We start from the raw sequence: 23,025 nt of genomic DNA on the forward strand, positions 1-23,025 counted from the left end.
GGGTGAAAAGCTTGCCAAGGGGTTGTGACAAGGAGGAGTGAACGACATGAGGCTGAGAACAAAATGTTGGGATTTTCACCAGGCAACTGTTGAGTCGATATTTTGGCACATCGGCTCAACCATGCTGAACCCATAAGTGTAAAAGACAGATCTGTATAGAGAACTGAAAAATTGGTTATAAAATCTTTGTATAATTTTGTCTGCATCTTGCTGACTGGATCTACAATTAAAGAATAGAATGATAAATCATTTCAAAACAGAGTAAACAAGTCATAGTAAGCCTGTTACCATAATAATGTTCATAATGACAACACATTGTCATTATGAATATCATAATCATCAAGTTTTTGGAGGATATTTGAGGGTTACTAACCCTCTTATTCAGGTCTGGAGCCTGAATAAGTTTAAAGATGATGAATAGTAAACTAAAAACTGAATTCTGGTCTGGTTTGATTTCATATAAACATCTTAAATCAAAATCACATATTAAAAACGAGAACCCAGATCAGCATACTTCTGGATCATCAGACAAGAAAGGAGGATAGATGAAAAGCATATGACAACTCCTTCTACCTTCTATAAGATAACTGAGCAAGCATGTTGCCATCGTTACATAATCCAGCTAAAATAAAATGACACTATATTGTAATCGACATTATGTGCTGATCACACAGACAAACAGCTTACAGCTCAGTTACAGCTTACAGATTACACTATTCTTGTTGGTTGTGACTAAATTTGAGTTCAAGTTCCCAGGTGGAAATTCAGCAGCAAAACAATATATGTAAAAGTTCTGAAAAAACAGACCAGCCATACCTTCAGTTGCTCGATGAAAGTTCTCACTGAGTGTACCAGTTACATCTGTCCAGAAGGTGTAGAGAATATCTGGCTGACCATCCTGCTATCAGAAAAAAACAAGTAAGACCTTGATATCTCCTTTTTTTTTCTTTTCAAGAGTTTTTATAACTTAGTGGCCTTTCTTGTGCAGTACTTGAACAAGAAATAGGGAGGAGAGAGAGGGGGAAGACATGCCTGAGACCTGTGTTGTGATCCATTTTTATTCACAAACTGATCAGATTTAATTCCTAAGCATCCCTTGTGCTGGATACATCACTGCTGGAGACGTCGCTGCCAAAACTCCTCCTTGCAATAAAACTCATTGCTGTTCAGATAAGAACTGATTCCACTACAGAAGCAAGACCTCAATTCCAAAGTCTTGTTGGAGTCAAACTCCAAGAGACAAGAGCTCTGAACCTTTTTCCTGCTGCCCAGGAAGACAATTTATTTCAAAACCTTCAAAGTGTTCACTGGAGAACTTCCAGGCAGTGGTCGGTGTACCTCACGTTTCTGTGTTCCCATAGAGCCGTCAAAGTCTCTTGATGCATCTGCCTGCATAGGCCAGCTGTGGCAACCTCTCCATTCCTCAACGAAAAAGGTACTTTCCTTGGTTTAGTTAACCCAAAGTACCAGAGGTTCTGCTAAGAAACTCCAGCAGTTTATGTCTGCTGCCTGAAGAGAGTTTTTCTGTTCCATCAATTTTTTGATCTTTGGACATTGCTTTATTCAAACTGATGATCGGCTCGGAGTGAGACTGTTCCATTTTCTCCCTCTTGTTCCCACTTCTCTTCCTTTCTTGATTTCCTAATTCACATCTACTTTGCAGTTGAACAAAGCCTTAGACCACATTTTCTTTGTGCATGTTGCGTTAGCCCTTAACATGCAGAGTTTATGACTTATTGTTGAAAGAAGGTGGGCCAGTCTGAGTCTGGACAGTGACTTGACCTCCTCCCGTTTTTGTTTGGGACTCAGAGGGATTATTCTGTCCTACAAGACTTGTGCTGCATTTATGATTCTGTAAATCATAAATGCAGCACATTTATGATTTAAATGTGCTGCATTTAAATCATAAATGCAGCACATTTGGGGTCCATTGGCTCGCTGAGACCAATGGACCCCATCTCTTAACCCTCCAGCAGTCTTAAGCAAGATACTCAGGAGGAGCACAGCAAATGTCATGGTGTGGGCAAGGTGACAGTCTGATGGTCTTTCCAAAACCCCAAAAAGTAAATCTTGTAAAAGCGCACATGGGCTGTATGTAACCCTGCCAGACCGTACAGAGTAAAAAGCTCGTGGAGTCTAAATGACCCATCTCTTAAGACCATAGGAGGGTTAAACAGTCAGTAATTCAAACATGTCTTAATTAACAAGCATGCACATCCACATATGTTAACCTATAAATAATTTCTAAATGAGTTTTGATTAATCATTAGATGTTTCTAATATGTTGTCAATCAAATGTGATCTGTAACGTTATCCAGTTCATTAGCCAGGATTTTTATGACAAAAAAATTATAATAAATAAAAAATTTTCCAAGTCAAGTCAATCTTCTTTAGCTTCTCAACTGGAGACTTAAAATACTAAGTAGAAAGTGTTTTCTTAACAAAAGAGGGTGGGAGGTGTTCTGAATGTACCAAGTTCAGCCTGCAACACACATTTTATTACATACAACTAAAACAAGCCCTATAATGAGCTGCAGCTCATTTGCAGCTCATTCTGAATTTGACACATGGCTTCTGAGTTTCAGGCAAGGGATCAAAACATGTCTGCAATAAATCTTGTTGAACAATTTCTGCAAGCTGCTGTGAGCCGACATGTTTACACCTTAGTGGAAAAAAACACACAGGCTCATGTAAAGGACAGGGGAAATGGCGGTGCAGCTGTACTGCTGTGGAGCCTTGCATTTACACATGTCATTAGGTCTCAAATCACACCTCCATCTATGGGTAATTGGTGAGAGCTTTGTTGCCATGGTAACAGTCTCCCAGTCTGATTTCTACAACTCGGTTTTGTAGAAAGGGAAAAGGGAAATGCTGATGATGACCACAGAGAGACTGCTATGGTCATTACTGAAACTATTAGAAGTGTAACTGAAAAAGGTGACATTTCTCTCCTTTTTTTTTTACAACCATCATTCTTTCCAAATCAACAGTTCATGTTCGGCATATTATAACATTATTTTTTGTAACTTTTAAACCTTTAGTGCTCTTTGTTGGTGCACTGATAGAGGGGACTTTTTTTGCAACATGTCTTATTTGGCTTGGAATTTCGTGAGATAAATGACACAATCAAAAAGATCTCTTTTGTGATTTTTATCTCTTTAGAAGGAGAGTGGGGGCTAGCATACCTTTGAGTGTTGGGGGGGAGGGAGGGGGGCAGACGGACCTACAGTGTATTGCAAAAAGGGGGGAGGAGGTCTGACGTCTGACTATACGCTAACCCCCCTGACCCCCCCAGATATGCTATTTTATTATATAACTAGACAAATTAAATTCCTGAATAAATTTAACCAGAGCCTGCCCAATGTGAGCCCGTCGGCTTGGACCCAGCATTCTGATGCTTAAAGAGCTATGAGGTCACATCATCTGGTGTGAATTGGAGATGTTTAAATAAGCTGAGCTGAAATGATATCCCCTTAATGTCCAAACATTAAGCAGACACATAGATCGAAACCATAACCAAAACACTTAAGCCCACCTACCTTGATAATCTCATCAATAAAGCACACATGGCTAACAGGGTCTCTTTTCTTCACCAGGACTTTCTGCAGGTGCTGCACCTGTAGGATTTTTAACATACGTCAGTCATGACACAAATGATGTTGATACTCTATAGTGATGGGAATTTCAGCTCTTTTCAGAGAGCTGGCTTTTGTGGCTTGGCTCCCAAAAAAATATCTTGGTTACCAAATGGCTCTTAATTTATGATCATCTGCAGCTCCCTATATTAACATAACTAGGCAAACAGGAATATTTTTCTATTGGTTGCAATTATACATAGGCAGTGCGTTGCATATATATATATATATATATATATATATATATATACTGCTCAAAAAAATAAAGGGAACACTCAAATAACACATCCTAGATCTGAATGAATGAAATATTCTCATTGAATACTTTGTTCTGTACAAAGTTGAATGTGCTGACAACAAAATCACACAAAAATCATCAATGGAAATCAAATGTATTAACCAATGGAGGCCTGGATTTGGAGCCACACACAAAATTAAAGTGAAAAAACACACTACAGGCTGATCCAACTTTAATGTAATGTCCTTAAAACAAGTCAAAATGAGGCTCAGTATTGTGTGTGGCCTCCACGTGCCTGTATGACCTCCCTACAACGCCTGGACATGCTCCTGATGAGGTGGCGGATGGTCTCCTGAGGGATCTCCTCCCAGACCTGGACTAAAGCATCCGCCAACTCCTGGACAGTCTGTGGTGCAACGTGACGTTGGTGGATGGAGCGAGACATGATGTCCCAGATGTGCTCAATTGCATTCAGGTCTGGGGAACGGGCGGGCCAGTCCATAGCTTCAATGCCTTCATCTTGCAGGAACTGCTGACACACTCCAGCCACATGAGGTCTAGCATTGTCCTGCATTAGGAGGAACCCAGGGCCAACCGCACCAGCATATGGTCTCACAAGGGGTTTGAGGATCTCATCTCGGTACCAAATGGCAGTCAGGCTACCTCTGGTGAGCACATGGAGGGCTGTGCGGCCCTCCAAAGAAATGCCACCCCACACCATTACTGACCCACTGCCAAACCGGTCATGCTGAAGGATGTTGCAGGCAGCAGACCGCTCTCCACGGCGTCTCCAGACTCTGTCACGTCTGTCACATGTGCTCAGTGTGAACCTGCTTTCATCTGTGAAGAGCACAAGGCGCCAGTGGCGAATTTGCTAATCCTGGTGTTCTCTGGCAAATGCCAAGCGTCCAGCACAGTGTTGGGCTGTGAGCACAACCCCCATCTGTGGACGTCGGGCCCTCATACCATCCTCATGGAGTCGGTTTCTAACCGTTTGTGCAGACACATGCACATTTGAGGCCTGCTGGAGGTCATTCTGCAGGGCTCTGGCAGTGCTCCTCCTGTTCCTTCTTGCACAAAGGTGGAGGTAGCGGTCCTGCTGCTGGGTTGTTGCCCTCCTACGGCCTCCTCCATGTCTCCTGGTGTACTGGCCTGTCTCCTGGTAGCGCCTCCAGCCTCTGGACACTACGCTGACAGACACAGCAAACCTTCTTGCCACAGCTCGCATTGATGTGCCATCCTGGATGAGCTGCACTACCTGAGCCACTTGTGTGGGTTGTAGAGTCCGTCTCATGCTACCACGAGTGTGAAAGCAGCACCAACATTCAAAACTGACCAAACGGAGTTATATTGTGTTGTTTAAGTGTTCCCTTTATTTTTTTGAGCAGTGTATATAAAACCTAAGTAATGTCTGTGTGTTTCAATCATTTTGAAAAGTTTTTCTTCGTCCCTCCAACATCTTTATCCCCCCTTCCCTCTTCCACTTTCTGCTTTACGGAGCCCTCCAGGGGACATGGGGATTTTTTTTTCTTTTGCGTTCCCTCGCAAAACTTTTGCGTTCCCTCGCAAAACTTTTGCGTTCCCTCGCAATAATCTATTCATCAGTTCATGTGGCATAATTGAATACTGAGCCTTTCTTACGGTGGCCGCCGTAATTTCTGCTTTAATACAAGCTTATGTACGGTTTTTCCATGGACTATTGAGTTATTATCGCGGGGCAAAAAGTCATTTGATGGTGTCTATTGTGTTCGTCTGAATGAGGGCTGCTTTCAGTGCCGTTTCATCTGAGGCTTAACAGACATAAACATGCAGTAAATAAATCGATTTTTTGCACCAAAGAGTTAATAATAATAAACACGTTTTTACTGAGGCTCTATAAGAGCCATATGAATTAAATAATTATTGATATGACAGAAGCAGCGGCTTTGATACCTGGTGGTGGGCGTGTCTGTCATGAAGTATGAATGGGAAGGTTACTGGCTGCTGGCTCTGTGTGTATGAGGAAGCGAGTGAATGAGGTGGTCAGTCCTCGCAAAGTTTGGAGCATGATAATAAAAATTTAATAAATCGATAATTATGACAGAACAAAGAAGAGGTTTGGAGTTGATTTATACACGGACAGATGAGATTCCCAGAGTTAACCCAGTGAGGCCCTCTACCACCATTAGTTTGCTTTGTTTTATAATAATAAAACGTGATTATTATTAACGCTTTGGTGCAAAAAACTGATTGAAAATCGATTCATTGACTACATGTTTATATCTGTTAAGGCTAAGATGGAACGGCACTGAAAGCAGCCCTTTAAACCATTCAGACACAAACACAACAGAGACACAATCAGATGACTGATTGCCCCACGATAATAACTTGAGTCCATGGAAAAACCTTATAAGCTTGTATTAAAGCAGAAAGTACGGCGGCCACCGTAAAAATGGCTTACAGTATCAATTATGCCGCATGAACTGATCAATAGATTATTGCGAGCGAAAACAAAACCTTTTGCGAGGGAATGCAAAAGTATTGCGAGGTAACGCAAAATAAAAAAAATTCCCCATGTCCCCTGGAGGGCTCCGTACTGTTTTATTGTACCACTGATGATTTTTCTTGCCTACCACTCCATCTTTACGTCACTGTTGTCAAGTGCACTATATAAGACAATTCAAAGAAAGAAAGAAATGAGCCTGAGTGCATTCTCAAAGGGGCGTGTGTGCGTAATGGGAGGTGAAGGAAAGGACGGGCCCGTAATCAGTACCGTTCCTCTTTTATTGATCATTTCATACATGCACATACAGCTGTGAAATACAGAAAATGCTGACGAGAAAAAGATTGTTCCCGTTTTGGCATATGGGTGTTGTAGTGCAACACCCATATGAGTTGCATGCAGTGCATACCCACTTTTTGCGCCATTGTCCCCAGCCACCGTTTTCACATAATGGTATGAGCCCATATTCTCACACATAATTGGCCACAAGGCTGCCGTACTAAATCAAAGCAAAGTTCTGCCATGAGCAGAGTGGATTCAGCTCAGTGGAGCCACAGAAAGAGTGAGAGCTGAGCAGTGAAAGAAAAAAAAGTGGGGAGATCTCTCTCTCTTTCTTTCTCCTGCTCGCTGTGCTGCGGTGTTTGAAGCCCCTCCCTTATAATCAAAAATGGCTCTCAGTGAGGAGCCGGCTCCTGTCATTCACTTCAATGAGCCGAAACGTTTGCAACCGATCAATCAGCATGATGAGTTGGTTTTTAGGATTTATCTAATAATGTGAATGTGGAGTCAGTTTGGGGGTGTGTGTACCTGTCTGCATGCAGCACATATCTGGTCCATCAGTTTCTCCAGGTTGGTCCATAGAGCGGCACGGAATGCTGCCGTGTTGCCTGGTGTAGGCATCACTGCTCTCCCAGGAGCTCCTGGGAGGAGGACAAGCAGCATTTGTTTTTAAAATCATTCAGATCAGAGTCAAAATACATAGTCCAAAACATGCTTGAAATGTCCTGAATCCTAATAAGCACACAGAAGTAATGGTGATGAGACAAGTGTGAACTAGCTTTGGCTAAATGAAAACCTTTAAAATAAAAGAACAAGAATTTTGAAAAATCATTTGGGTGATGAAACACCTGTGAATTAGTTTTCCACAGAAGAGCAAAGATAAGATACTGTTGTTGCCATGGACTATTTTTGAACACTTAGCTCAGTATTTGAGGCAGCAGGGAAGTCTATCTAGGCCTGGGATTGATTCAACTTCTACTTATATGTGGGATGCTCTCTATGCAGCTTTAGCTCTGATACATTGTATAAGGTTAGATTCTGACAGGATCATAAAAATTGTTTTACTATTTATTAACTTAAATATCAACAAAGACTTTTATCATGCATTTTATCATGCCTGACTCCACATTTGGAAAACAAGAACAGTAGTGCATATCACATTAGTGTGGAGATGACATTTTTCCCGGATTTAACAAACTATTCTCTATGGCCATGATATAATATTCTATTTCGGATCCAGCCAACTTATGAACTGGGCTGGCCTAGAAAGTCCCTTTGTCTTTTATCTTTCTGAAATGAGGGCAATGTGCTTAAGTCAAACTTCTTCAGTAATTGAATCAGTTATTGGTTGATTCTTACCTCTGGGGTTAGTTGGTTGTGTCAAACCCTTGATGTCAAGGGCTTTAGTGACATTATCCTTTATGGTGGTCTGATAACCCCCTACCACAGAGTTGATAGTCTCTCTTAAACTGCCCAAGTTATAAAAAACTTGCAAAGCTGTTCCAACCTGGGTTGGGTTCTGAGCAAAGAGAAAATAGAAGAAAAATATTAAGGAATAAAATGTAAACTGAGAAAATGCTCATGTAATTTTTATGTTCTTCCCTCATTGGCCTAACCCCCATCGTTCCCCCGGTCAAACACATGTGCGGGACCAGTTAAAGCACTAATTCTGATCTAGTGCAGATCTAGCAGGTCTCTGGTACCTTCAGAGCAGTTGTGGGACAAACTGCTGCAGAACAGGATATGACTGTTGTATGACTGTTCTGCACCAAACCAACTATAACCAAGACCTGAAGCGGAATGGAAGGATGAAAATACAAATAATTATTTGCTTTTTATTAATATACAGAGCATTAAAATGATTATGTTTCAAAGTACGAATGATATTTCACATAAGAAACTGGTTACAAATTCTTGTGGTGACTAAAAGTAATAGGTATACACAGTGACGTGTGGTGAGGTTCGTTGCTGGTGAGGCAAAGACTTACGACTATATAGACACCATGCATGTTATTGGACGTACGGAAATTTCGCGCAGGCATGCAATGCTGGTAAGGACTATTCAGGGGTCCTGGAGAGGAGGGTCCATCAGATAGTCGAACCTCGGATTCAGGAAGAGCAGTGTGGTTTTCGTCCTGGTCGTGGAACACTGGACCAGCTCTACACCCTCAGCAGGGTCCTGGAGGGAGTTCGCCCAACCAGTCTACATGTGTTTTGTGGACTTGGAGAAGGCGTTCGACCGTGTCCCTCAGGGGGCCCTGTGGGGGGTTCTCCGGGAGTGTGGGGTACCGGGCCCTTTGATACGGGCTGTCAGGTCCCTGTATGACCGGTGTCAGAGTCTGGTCCGCATTGCCGGCAGTAAGTCGGGCTCCTTACCGGTGAGAGTTGGACTCCGCCAAGGCTGCCCTTTGTCACCGATTCTCTTCATTACTTTCATGGACAAAATTTCTAGGCGCAGCCAAGGTGTTGAGGGGATCCGTTTTGGTGGCTTTAGGATCACATCTCTGCTTTTTGCGGATGATGTGGTCCTGTTGGCTTCATCGAAACGTGATCTGCAGCTCTCACTGGAGCGGTTCGTGGCTGAGTGTGAAGCGGCCGGGATGAGGCTCAGTGCCTCCAAATCCGAGGCCATGGTCTTGAGCCGGAAAAGGGTAGAGTGCCTTCTCTGGGTCAGGGGGGTCGTCCTGCCTCAAGTGGAGGAGTTTAAGTATCTGGGGATCTTGTTCACGAATGAGGGAAGAAGGGAGCGGGAGATCGACAGGCGGATTGGGGCAGCGTCTACTGTGAAGCGGGCGCTGTACCGGTCCATCGTGGTGAAGAGAGAGCTGAGCCAAAAAGCGAAGCTCTCAATTTACCGGTCGATCTACCGGTAGATCGACCGGCCCGTCAGCCAACTGTGATCCATACGGCGTGACCGAGGCTCTGATCCGCACTTGTCTGCTGAGTGAAGAGGGCGAGGAACCGATGGTTTACTAAAACCCGCAACTCCGACTGACTTTTACCGCCCTCCCAAATTTCTTTAAAATATACTAGTACTGTATTTATTTATTTTTTTTCTCCCACTAAGATGATTTTTAACTTTAGAAATGGCATTATAGCTCATCTATGGTCATGAGCTTTGGGTCATGACCGAAAGAACGAGATCCCGGACACAAGCGGCCGAAATAGGTTTCCTCCGCAGGGTGGCTGGGCTCTCCCTTAGAGATAGGGTGAGAAGCTCGGTCATCCGGGAGGGACTCAGAATAGAGCCGCTGCTCCTCCAGGTCGAGAGGAGCCAGTTGAGGCTCGGGCATCTGGTAAGGATGCCTCCTGGACGCCTCCCTGGTGAGGTGTTCCGGGCACGTCCCACCGGGAGGAGGCCTCGGGGAAGACCCAGGACACGCTGGAGGGACTATGTCTCTCGGCTGGCCTGGGAACGCCTTGGGATTCCTCCGGAGGAGCTGGAAGAAGTGGCTGGGGAGAGGGAAGTCTGGGCCTCCCTTCTGAAGCTGCTGCCCCCGCAACCCGACCCCGGATAAGCGGAAGAAAATGGATGGATGGATGGATGGATGGATACTTATTTACTGTATGGCTAGCTCCATGGCTAGCTCACTCTGCAGTTGTGCAGTCACAATATCTGGGATCATGAGTGCCCCCAGCGATGAGGCAAGAGAACTGCCTGCCTCACCTCGAGTCTGTTCTCTGTTGTTTCTGATCGCTCCTCCGCACACAAAACACGATACACACACAGTTGGTGACAAAAACACTGTACATTATATATATAATTATATCTATATATATAAGCAAAATTATGAAAAATCAGTCCATATATTAAATATTTTGTAGCCATTTTATTGCCGGCGTACAGACATGAGGAGCATTCTCTCATAGAGCTTTGGAGCTGACGTCACAGCGTAGGACGTTTACGTCGCTCGGCACCATCTTTGGTGTCTACAGACCAAAACAAACTAGTCAGAACACCAGTGTCTTACCGACCACAGGAAAGTTTTTTTCAAGTTGGATATTGGATATTCGCACTCCGCGGAGTAAGGGGCGTTTAGCTAAAGGTTGAACTGATTTATGAACGCTAATGTCGGCCAGCTGTTCTCCACCGCTCCCGGCAAAAGCGCTCAAAGGTTCACTTAGGGACTGTCAACAAATTACCGAACCAAACACTCCTGTGAAACAAACAAATGTTAATAAATGCTTTGAATTGTAACCAACTGACTGTCAGTGCTAATTCGTGCTTTTAAATGAGACACAATATCCTCTATAACATTTTAAAGTCATATATTTTAAATAATTTTAATAAATAATATGTTTTCTTCAATAGCTTCCAAGTCATCTGACCTATTTATTCAGAACCACTTTGAAATCTTTCTACTGGTCTGTATAGGTGAGGCAAAGTCATTTGTTTTCCATTTCAAGTCATTTTCCTTTTTGTAACTTATTTTTGTCAAAATTTAGGGTTTTTCTTCAATAGCTTCCAGATCATGTGACCTGTTGACTCAAAATCCGTGTGAAATTACTCTACTAAACTATATAGATGAGGCATATTTTTATTCCATTTTGACCCCTTTTTATATTTAACCAAAATTATATTTAAAAATTATAATTTTTTAAATGTTCATATAGGCAATCATCACATTTATTACCTGTAATGTTCAATTACATAAAATTATAGGACTGGATTTATTTCATTACATGTTCACTTACCTGAAAATGTTAAATACAACAAATATTTACTTAAAGTGTTATCTATTTCATAAAATTTACGTGTCACCTTTATTGTTTAATTACACAATAAATGTTTAAAGATGGGCTCTTTCATCTGGTTTGTGCCATGATGTGGCAGTGGATCCAAAAGCAGCAGGCAGTAGACTTACTTTATGTGGATGTTATTTTAATGAACAGAATAAAGCAAAACAAACCCAAAACCCAGTGTCCTTACAGTTTGCTTGTTACATTACATGCAACAAGCAGATGTCTGATTTTATAATTGTTTACTTTAATCACATAAAATATTTATTTAAAAATATAATCTTTCATTATGTGTATGTTTATTACCTGAAATATTTAAATTTCAAATTTTGACTTAAAATGTGGTTCATTTCTTTACCTGTTTACGTGCAACTTGAAGTGCTTGAATCAAACGATTCATGGATGTTTAATACATTAAATTATTAAATGAGAGAAAACAGCCACTTCCAACTGTATTTCAACACAAATGGTTTGTTCCTCTTCAGAAACATAAAGTGTCTAGGTGCTGAGCTCCTCTCCTGGGTTTCTTCCTCCTCAGCCTCTCCAACTTGCTCCTCTTCTATTGCCTCCGCTACTGTGTTTTCATTATTTACCTCTTCTGGGGTAAATAATGAAAACAGTCTCAGTAACTTGTTGATCCTCCATGGTTTTGCTGTATCGCCTATTTAATTGACGCCCATGTCGGTCCGACGTTGTGCCGTTTACCTCAGTGACCCATATTCAGCGCTGGACCCCAGTCAGGATTGAGCTCATCCATTTCACACGTCGTTTTTCCTTTAAGAGGACATATCAGAACATACATCAGTATTAATGCTGTAAATTTGATAACACTAGAAAACTTAAATTGTTTACTTCACAATAATGTAAAAACCTGGATGTTCACTGACAAAACTCGGACTACGCTACCTAAACAATATTAGTCCGACCTAAACAAAGTTGACCCACTTAAATGAACTCAACAGAAACTGAACATGAGAACACTCGGACAAAATCATAGCAAAAAATCGGACCAACAAAGCAAATTTAGACACTCACCAGACTTGTAGGTATATGGGGATGTTGGAGAAGGTAATATCAGGACGTAATCTCAACCACTGATACCAGGACATTTGTTTTCTTTTCGTTAGCTCCGATAGCTTAGCCTCCTCGCGTTGTTTCCAAGCAGGAAAATAGTAAAACTAAAGTACGTTTTCCATCTTTTTACCTTTTCGGTCATGTGATCGAATATTACACCCAATAACGCAGCAAGTTCGTGCCATAGCTAAATTATTTTAAGTAACTTGTATGTGTTTTTGTCGGCTATGTTTATGGACACCAAAGATGGTGCTGATATCCCTCCGGTTACAGCAATGACGTCACGTTCCAAAGCTAATGGCAGCCAGTGCAGTCATAGACAGTAATACGTATTTATGTCTATGAGTGCAGTTAGCAAGAGGTTGCGCGATCCCAGGTGAGGCTCAACTCGCTGTTGCCTCACCGGCTTCGCTTCTGAGCATTTGAATGGGAAAATGTGACAATACAGCGATTTTGAAGAAAAAAATAATCAAAATTGGTTAAGCTAAGTAAAAAATAGGGACTTTATAGTACAAACCAGGGAGAAAATAGCAATATATATTATTATTATTATTATTTTTTCATGATGACGGGTGAGGCTCTGCCTCACCTGCCTCCCCTGACCGCATGTCACTGGGTATACAAGCTTAGTACTGCTATATACCACGCTTCTTATCATCACTGAACTCTGACAAATAGTGTGTTGATGGTGGAAGGTAACTTCAGTCTAAACACTATGAAGCTTATGAATAAAATCGCCCTTATATACACCAAAGTTCTGCCTGTATGAAAAAAATCACTAAGGAGGAATGCTCCCTACACTTAAAGCTCAGAAAACTTAGTGGACAAAAGCTAAATGTAAATAGTTCTTTTAATAGACCAGTTACTCTGGACAGCAGGCATCTTTGCTGTGCTGCGCATTTCATCAGCAGAGCAGAATAATTCCTGAAAGACGAGCTTTTAGTAATTGTACTAAACAGAGTATGAATCTGGCAGCAAACACCAATCACACCACTGGCGGTGTCTGCATGTCACCTGCCTAGCTCGCCGTCACAGTCTGCACCTCTGAAGTTTACCCCAGCGTGGTTTGTGCCCCACCATTCACTCAAGCTGGACAATTTGGAAGGTGTTCTTGCAGAAAAGCTTCACCTGTATCGGGATTTATATTAACCCCTATGAAGAATCATTCTTCTTTGGTGAATCCTTCATCAAAGTAGGTGTCAAGTTTAAAAGCCACAGAGCTTGCTCTGCTTGCGCAAGCAAGCTCAATGTGAACCATGAATATAACCTATAGTCAAGCTTTCAGAGGAGCTCATTGAGCGTGCAATGCAGTGGATAAATACACATGTACATATAATATTTTTTACAGATTCTGAAAGTGTGTATTTAACCTTTCTAATGATGCCAAACACATAGAAATCAAAGATTAAAGAAGGTATGGACATTTAAATGTTGGCGCTCTGGAAGTTAAATCAATAAAACAACCCTTAGAGTTTTAGAAGAATTGTCCCCAATCCTGAGGGTGTGAACAAAGGTTGTTCATTTACATTACTTTGCAATAATTCCTCTCCCCCAGCATTGGCTGTTAGGTAGCAATGAGACTTATGGGGGGAAAAATCTAAACTTCTTTCCTCTGTTTTTATTTGCATACTGTACATTTAGTTAGATCTAGATCCATGTGGCCATTCAGGAAGCATTTAGATACCAGGTTTGAATGACGCATTCAGAGCAGGAGAATTCACATTCAGAAAAATGATCACTCAATACTGATGTCAATGCCATGGCTGAACAGAACCTCTGTTATACCAGGTCTTATCATGTTTTTTTGTTTAGTATGGATAATTGGTATATAATTGTAATGTTATTGTGGTAGATTAAATCGGTGACAGCCCAGGTACCAGACACATAGCCCACCACTGGTTAACAGTGTTGTGCAGGGGTGCTGTGATAGCACAGGGATAAAGCACAACCCACGTATGGCCTTAGCTGGCTTGAGTGCCAGCCTGATGACCTCTGCCACATGTCTTCCCTCTTTCTCATTAACCACTTTCCTGTTAGACCACCTTCAAGACAAATAGAGGAGGATGGATTATGTCTATAAAGAAATATATAGCAACTGAGAGTGCTTTCTTTTTCCTTTTTTGCCATAGTTGAGGAGTTGTCCTACCTGGATTTCTTTCTTTAATGACAACAGTATTCACTCTCAATTAACAAGAACTGCTCATAATTAATTATTAGGCTAATTGATAAAAAAAAAAAAAAAAAACGATGTGTAAATTTTGTCGCCTTCTCACTTCCTCCCCACCTGCCTCCTTCTCTATGTGAATCTCATAAACATCCTGTTGCAGTATAATGGCGAGGTGATGATATTAAAAAAGCATGCATATATATTAGAAGAAAATCTCCGTAATAAGATCTTAGCTATCTTTTCTCTGTGTTTATTTGGATATGGTGAAATTAGGGGCTGCACAGTGGTGCAGTTGGTAGAGCTGTTGCCTTGCAGCAAGAAGGTTCTCGGTTTGATTCCCGGAACAGGGTCTTTCTGCATGGAGTTTCCATGTTCTCTGTGCATGCGTGGGTTTTCTCCGGGTACTCCAGCTTCCTCCCACAGTCCAAAAACATGACTGTCAGGTTAATTGGTTTCTCTAAATTCTCCCTATGTGCGACTGTGTGTGCATGGTTGTTTGTCCTGTGTGTCTCTCTGTTGCCCTGCGACAGGCTGGTGACCTGTCCACGGTGACCCCGCCTCTCGCCCGAAACGTTTGCTGGCTGTAGGCACCAGAAACCCTCCAGACCCCACTAGGGACAATGGTGAACAGAAAATGGTTTGATGGATGGATGCAGTTAGGTAGGATACCAAACCTTGTTATATTGCATTTTTGTTGTTTACTTTAGTATTGGAGGCTTGTATAATTGTACCCCGTAAAAAAACAAAGTATAAATACGGTAAGGCCTGTTGTAATAAACAAAAAATCAATTAATCGCATAATAAATGAAAATTATTAACCTCATTTTAATTTCATTTATCGGCTTTATAATTTCTTCCTGCCTTTTTCTGTATTGATGATACTGGATGAAAAAAGACTCAACTCTGTTGCTCTGCACTAACCTCTCTCTTCCTCATTTCCTTAGCGTAACGGAGGAGTGAACTATTGCATCAGGTAGTTGGATATGCGCATCTTCTCTATCTAAATCTAATGATTATTGGAGGGCAATATAGTATACAGACTTCATAATCTGCACTCTTTTGGTTGAATGTAGTTTTTATTTCCACTTTGGTTTTATGTTGTTTAGTTTTTATTCAAGTGCATTTTTTTGTTAACGGAGACTGAGAATCCATTTTATTTTTATTTTTGGTTGTTTTTTTTGTTGTTGTTTTTTTTACCAGTTCCAGTGTTAAGTGTTCTTTTGAAAATAAAGTGCATTTATTTTTGGCAGGATGTGCTTGCATAATTCTGGCAACCACGGCTGCCAGTATTTTACCATGAATTAGAGACTTTTTTAACAGTGTAGTGTTATAGTGTTACAGTATAGTGTTAAATTGGTAAACCTCCACTGAAGGCCCATGTCCCAAATGCCCGGCCCGCCAATTATACCTCAAATCTACTCTACAGGCCTCAACAAAGATGCTGACCTACAACCAGTTTATCATGGTTGCCAAGTTGAAATTTAGCCACTTTATCAGAAAAAAATACTATAACTCCTGACTTTATTATTTTTCACATGGGCGCTCAGACATAAGTTTCTGTTAGCCTCTCTCATGGACACGGAGGTCCACCATCAGGCTTTTCATAGCTTGGACGAAGTGACCGCTGAAGTTGGTTTCTGATTGAAGCTTTGGGAGTCTTCAGAAGCTATCAGCTGGTCCTTCATATACAGAATGCTGGAAAACCAGTTCTATTTTGTGTCTTATATCTGATAACTAAGTCTTCTAAATCTAATGCTGTCAAACTCTTGGAAAACATTTTCCAAGAGTTGGCAGTATTTTTTCTAGGCATTGGCGGTGCTTTTTTTCTGTTTTGTTTTTTCTTTTTAAGATGAGGCCTAAAGAATCCAACATGGTCAGAGACCATGTACACCTTGTCCAAGCCTGATCCAACCCGACTCGTTAATTCTGATCAGAGACCTTTGATCAAAGTAATCTCGACATGTTTCAAAATACGTCAAGACCTCTGACTTTTATCTCTCTTGGCTGGGAAGTATAATTTCTCTAGTTTTTAGCTTTAGTTTAACATCTTCCAGAGCTCCATTTTTGTCACTTGTTTTAACTGCAGGGTGAGTCAAGTGCAAATACTCAGGGTTGCATGATTGATGAGAGCAGAGTGGAGTCACATTGATTCGGCATTGTGCTACGCTTGTACAGTTTAACTTCTGCACTTTACTTTCTTTCCTCAACAGGGTAAACAATCTCCGATTTAGACTACAATGACTACATTAATCAATCTTTATTTTGTGTATTCTTGTTTACCTTTGCTGGATTTATTGTAGGCTAATTGAAAATGCACTACAGAAGCCCAAAACTGACCGTTAATTATATGACTTGGGCCTGAAATGGCACAAATTTCAAGTTGACCTTGAGCTATGGATTTAAACTCTACACTGCGAAAGAACATTTCATCTATTGTTACTACAAAACTACAGTTTGGTTTTTGTTTGTTTTTGACAGATGGGGTGGGTCTAGATCAGTGTTTCTCAAACTTTGGTGGGCCAGCGCCCCTCTATCCATTATCCAGGTCTCTTACTGCCCCCCGTCATAGAATTTGTAGGCTAATTTCCACTGAATATTGTTGTATTATTAGTATTACTATCATTATAGTTGAGGTTTTGATTTTTATGGTTGTTTCTTTATCATCAAAAATAATTTCAGAGAGAACAAAAAAAGCAATGTGAATAGAAATTATTTTCACAAGTGTCTACAAAAAAGGAAATGAATGGATATTCAACTTAAAATCGATTGGTCTCGCAGCAGCCAATCAGAGTGGAAAAAATATTCTTGTTCTGAGGCATTTTCTGATATGAAAGTTGCTATATGTTGCACAAAATGGCCAGATAAAAGATGTACAACAATACCATTTTAAACTTTGAACTATTTGTATAAAGACTGAGGTCTGCAACATTAAAACATGGATAAAACTGCAACTGTATCAATTATATTAATCATAGCTCTTCTTCTTTCCAGTGATTTTGTCAGTTTCTTGTGGTGCAGCTCTGTGCTGCCTTCAGGAAAACGGGACATCAGAGTATCAACTATAAAATTTCTCCCACATGGTATTTACCATGCAAACCAGAGCTTTCAGTGGAAAAACAGAAATTCCAGATCCTTTCAATGCCATACAAATATGGGACAGAATCATGGATTATATCTTTATATAAACCTGTCTATTGATTTATAGATTAATAGTTTTACTGGACAGAAATTACAAAGAACAAATCTGGTTCTTAATCAAATCCTAATGAGTCAAATTGAAAATGTCATGGAGTCACTTAACAGCCTCATGACATGAAATTAATATTGAAGAAATAAATATATAAAATAAAAAATGATTAAAAACATGAATAAGTGATAGGTTTCTTACTGTTATTGTCTGTAAAACTATTTTATTCTCCGTACTAGATATGGTCTCATCAAACTCATGGCACTTCAACAATATTATTTTACCTTTTATCTGAAAATGGTGTCTATTTGTTCTTGCCATACAGTCCTCTGTAATAATTATTGCTTGTATTTACTGTATTTACGTTAGTTTCTTAGTTTATTCTTGCATTTTGTTCTTCATTCATTTCCATTTAGTTTTCTTTGATTAGTATTATCCTCTCTTGGTTTATTGTTATGTCCCCTTTAGTTTTTTTTCCTGTTGCTAGTTTTATTTTATCGTTTATTGACGCTCACCATCGGTTATCTTCACTCATCATGTCATTCACCTGCTGCGCCGCCTAATCGTCATGTAATTCACCAGATTGGCCACTATAAGCTCTTGATTTTTCACTGTTCAGCGCCAGATTCTCTGATCCTGATTCACATCAAGTTCGTTGCTCCATTCTAAGTCCCGGTTTTCCTGCGATGTGCGCGTTTTTTTTTTTGTTTGTTTTGTTTTTAGCACCTAGGGTGCGGGTAGCATATCAATGGAGAAATGCAGACTGACGTAAACCTTTAAAAAATAGAAACAATCCCGGTATAATGATTATTAAAATTTAAAAGTGCTGGTACTACAGTTGCGTACCGGACCACTCACAGTACCTGTGTAATTGTATAAAATGAATGCTCCCTATTGTGGTATCACCCATCGAAGGATTTCTTTATTTAAATGGGCTCATTTTTCTGAGTGATGCACAGTGAGGGTATCATGAGTTTAGTCATTACATGTTTATCGGAGCGATATTCCGTTGTCCTTCCATGTGCAGAATTCAGAATAACATTAAAACACTTTTTAATACAAGTTGCTGCTTTGACATGATTACAGAACTGGCAAAACATATGTACAAAACCCCTCAATAAAACATAAAATATTTGAAAATCAGACACCAGACAAGTGAATCACAGCAATGTCATCAGCCGGTGTAACGCTGAACTGATGCGGTGAAGCTACTAGTAGCAGGAGAAGCTAACAAACACTGAAGAGAAGAAGAGCTACCATCGATACAGTTGCAGCCAAGCATGGTTTAATGTTACACAATGCAGTTTTAGCAAGTTGCTCAAAGTCTAAACTGGTATTGTTGAGCATTTAAGGTGTAAAGTTTACCTTTGACCAAACGCCCCCCCAGAGGAATCCCAGCACACCCTTTTGTAAAAATTTCTGTTAGCACCCTCTGCCATCCTTTGAACGCCCCATGGGGGGTGGTACCGCCCACGTTGAGAAATGCTAGTCTAGATGTATGGAGATGACAACAAACAAGCAAGATTTTGATTTCTGGGTCAGCTGAACTCCCATCAACAGATGGGTTTATGCTGGCAACATCAGAGCACTGAGGTGAAACTAACTCCCACAGAGACACGACCCAAATGCTCATGATACTCAGAGATGTCCCTTGACTAATGGGAAAAGTAACATCTGTGTGTATGCTCTACATACATGCATGTGTTTCTCTTAAGTGTCATATCTGAACAAACATGACAGAGAACTCCTGAATCACAAAGTCTTCTGTGACTCAGGTACCTGAGGCTGGAGTTCCCAGTGGATAAAGAAAAGTCAATCAAAAAAGAAGCATCAATGTTTTTACTATTTAGCAGACTTTCACCCACAATAAAAGCACACATAAGGATACCTTGTCCTTTGTGTACTCCTTGATATTCTCAATTTCCCTTTCAATTCATTTATGACTTATTTTAAGAAGTTACTTTTTATGGTTATATTCTCCTGAATATGACCATGCGGTCATATTTATTTTATGATCACACACTCCTAAGACAAAAGGGATACTGTGAAAAGTTCTGAGAGTTTGACTGGTGTATTGCTTTAATATTTTAATTGGGCGGTACGTGAGTTTTGACCAGCGTTGCAGCGACAGTCACAGTACCGTTTCCTCATATCAGGGTGCCTGACCCAGAGCAGAGGGACCTACTCAAAAGTTTCCCCTTACTTGCCTGTAGCGCAACTGGAACTTGGTACAGAACTAGGGCAGAATGATAAACTCTAAGTCAGATGTTTTCTCTGCAGTCAAACCATTTCTGTGTTTGAGAGGAGGGGTTTTCCATACTACTGCTAAGACCATTCGGAAAGTAAATAAATGAAAAAGCTTTTTTGTAACTTCAATGTTGAAAAAAATATTTTTGACCATCATTTGATAGTTGCAGGAACTAGAGGTGTGCCGATCGATCAGCCACCAATCATAATTGGCCGCTTCTGCTCCACCTGGTAGTGACTCTCACACCGAACCTCTGCTTAAAGCTGCAGCATCTAACCTAAAAAAAAAATGTTTCATACGTATTAAAACTTTCGCTGTCCTAACATGAGACAGATAATCTCTGAAAAAATAATCGATCTCCTCCCTGTTCTGCATAATTACTCCGCTCAGTCAGAGACAGCCAATCAGAACTAGCAGTAATCAGCAGCTAGCCACCATGCTATCAGGAAGTTTTCATGCAGTAACTCAGGATTGCTTTTATACTTGAATTTTTTGGCAATGTTGAGAGGTTTTATTTTGGCTCTGCATTATTTAGCCGCTTCAGAGCCTCCATATGTTTTCAGTCTGTTAAAGATCGGTAATACAAATTGTACAACAGGCATTGTACAATTTGCACAATCCCTGTTTTGTTTTTTTCTTGGAAAAAGCTATTAAAAACAAGTTTTTGTCTAAATTAAGGTGAATTTATGGTTCCTTTTTCCATATAATGTAACCGGTAGTGCTTATGATTAAAAAAATAATAATTATGTGATCGGTATCGGTCATCGGCCCTCATGGTGATCGGAATCGGAATCGGCAGGAAAATACCTGATCGGCACATCTCTAGCAGGAACCCATTCTGCATGCACACTCCTCCCTACCATGGATCTGGGACAACTGAAGCATGTCAAGGATGATAATCTGTTAAAATTACTATTCTTGTTAAAAAAAAAAAGTAAAAACAAAAAAGAGTGCACTTAGGGCTGAAAGGGGCAGGAGCCCAAGCCCCTATCTCCCTCACCTATGCACATGCCTACAGCACAATTTAAAAATTCATTTAATCATAACTTGAACCAGGTCGTGATCATTTACGTTTGGTATCTGCCTTTTTAACAAGTTCTTCCTTTTGATGCCAGCTGTTACGTCATCGACAAGCATTTCCTCGGTTAGTTGGTAGACTACACATCTCTATTGTAGGCCAAATACCGTACATATCGCACATTCCTAATCTTAACCAATAAATTAAAACCCTCACTTTGAAAGACTCAATTGAAGGAAGTAGATGTATTGAAATGTTTTCATTTTATAAATTTTAATATCGCTGAATGTGGACCTGCTCAACACCTGCACAGAGACTTGAGGACAAAAGCACAGCATGTCAGCAGCAACATGAACATTAAACAGCCTGTCTAAAACACAAACTATCCTTCATGGGAAAGTGAAGGAAATCCACATAAAAGGATTTAGAGCTCTATTGTACATTTACTTTACAAAGCACCAAGAAGCCCATGGTGTTCCTTTGGTTTAAGCAATAAAATACACAGACATTTCCTAAAAAATATTCTTTGCAATAGCTAACTTTTATTTATTTAATACTTTCAAATATGAACCAAGCCTACGAGAATTTTAGTTTGAATGAATCAGCCAAAGGAGTCGAATAGATGCCTACACACCCAGAGAGTAAAGACAGCAGCTGGGTGGGACGACAGGGCTGCTTGGGTGATTAGGTTGGCTTGTGCATTTACATGTGGGAGTTCACTCTCGTTAATATTCATCAGTTCACAAAGTAAGCAAGTCACAAGACGATTTAATTGTTTTTTGATGTTTTCTTCACTTACTTTTACAAACACATTATTGGTGGATTCTTCCATGCTCTAGACCAGTGGTTCTTAAACTGGGTTCGATCGAACCCCAGGGGTTCGGTGAGTCGGTCTCAGGGGTTCGGCGGAGCCTCTGCCGCGGAGATAAATACACACTTGTGTAAAGTCGTGATGACGCCCCGCTTTGCAATCACTTTCTGCAGAGGATCACGTTACATTGCTTAGCCAATCAGAGCTGCGGAGGAGCACTGATTGAAGAAGTTTCCCTCTCAGCAGGGATTTGAGCTTGTGTCTTTAATTACTTCAGCAAAGCTCACCTTTTTTACCAAATTCTATAGTCTAAATCTGCTCCTTAGTCGCATCTTTTCGGGGTTGCTACTGCCTCTAGGGGCGTGGGGGTGGTAACACAACTAATATAATTACATTACTAAATCAGAATACCGCAAAGTATTTTGTGTGTTGGGGGCGGTAGGGTTGGAATAAGAAGGGTTCAGTGAATGCGCATATGAAACTGCGGGGTTCGGTAACTCAAAAAAGGTTAAGAACCACTGCTCTAGACATTGAACTTCTTAGAGGAGTATCACTTTATAAAGTACCTGGATCTCCATGCCCTGCTCCAGTAGTCTCTTGGCTTGGTTCTCTACCTCCAGCCTAGCTCTGCTGATCAGCAGCAGATCGTTCTCAATCACCTCTATACCGCTCAGATCCACACCTTGAGACAAGTAGTCTGGAATAGAAAAAAGAAAATGGTGATTAATTTGTACATTTTGGCATCTAAATGTGGTGAAGCAGAGTTTGGATTTAACAGAGAGGAAAGAAAGAAAGATGCAGAAGTTAATTGGACTATAACAAGTGCAGCAGCCTGCACAACTAATTTGTACACAGCCCTGCTTCATTCTACCAATCACACATCCCTGAAGATTTGCAGTTACAACAAAAAGGAGATGGAAGATGTTAAACAAAAGCTCTTCCTCTAATGGTGGTCTGAAAACGAAAGCAGTAAAATCTTGATTAAAATATTAGGTTTACTTCAGACTATAATCAAAGCTATTTAGTTGGGTCGGATCAGGTTCTGGGGTTTTTTAAGCCCCATCTCCACTCTATGGTGAAAACAGCTTGTTCAAGTTCAAAGCGAGCATCAGAATTAATGAGGAAGAAAATATGTTTATTTGACTT

At 40.7% G+C, this 23,025-nt stretch overlaps 1 protein-coding gene across 5 annotated transcripts in view; it reads right to left on the reverse strand.

Annotated features, from left to right (window-relative positions):
- The window catches only part of cog5 (component of oligomeric golgi complex 5), a 91,182-nt gene that overhangs the window by 20,779 nt on the left and 47,378 nt on the right, over positions 1-23,025 (reverse strand). For 2 of the 5 annotated variants that reach the window (XM_008401220.2, XM_081603678.1), the window contains 6 exons: positions 22,446-22,576; positions 8,338-8,424; positions 7,994-8,153; positions 7,163-7,275; positions 3,540-3,617; positions 817-901 (listed from right to left, as the gene is read on the reverse strand). In XM_008401220.2, the coding sequence (XP_008399442.1) occupies positions 817-901; positions 3,540-3,617; positions 7,163-7,275; positions 7,994-8,153; positions 8,338-8,424; positions 22,446-22,576 (654 nt within the window). The remainder of the gene's footprint in view (positions 1-816; positions 902-3,539; positions 3,618-7,162; positions 7,276-7,993; positions 8,154-8,337; positions 8,425-22,445; positions 22,577-23,025) is intronic. The other 3 variants (XM_008401221.2, XM_008401223.2, XM_008401222.2) reach the window with 3 other exon arrangements.

This window comes from Poecilia reticulata, chromosome 23, assembly GCF_904066995.2.
Source record: "Poecilia reticulata chromosome 23, P_reticulata-male-v2, whole genome shotgun sequence".
Classification (NCBI taxonomy): Eukaryota; Metazoa; Chordata; class Actinopteri; order Cyprinodontiformes; family Poeciliidae; genus Poecilia; species Poecilia reticulata.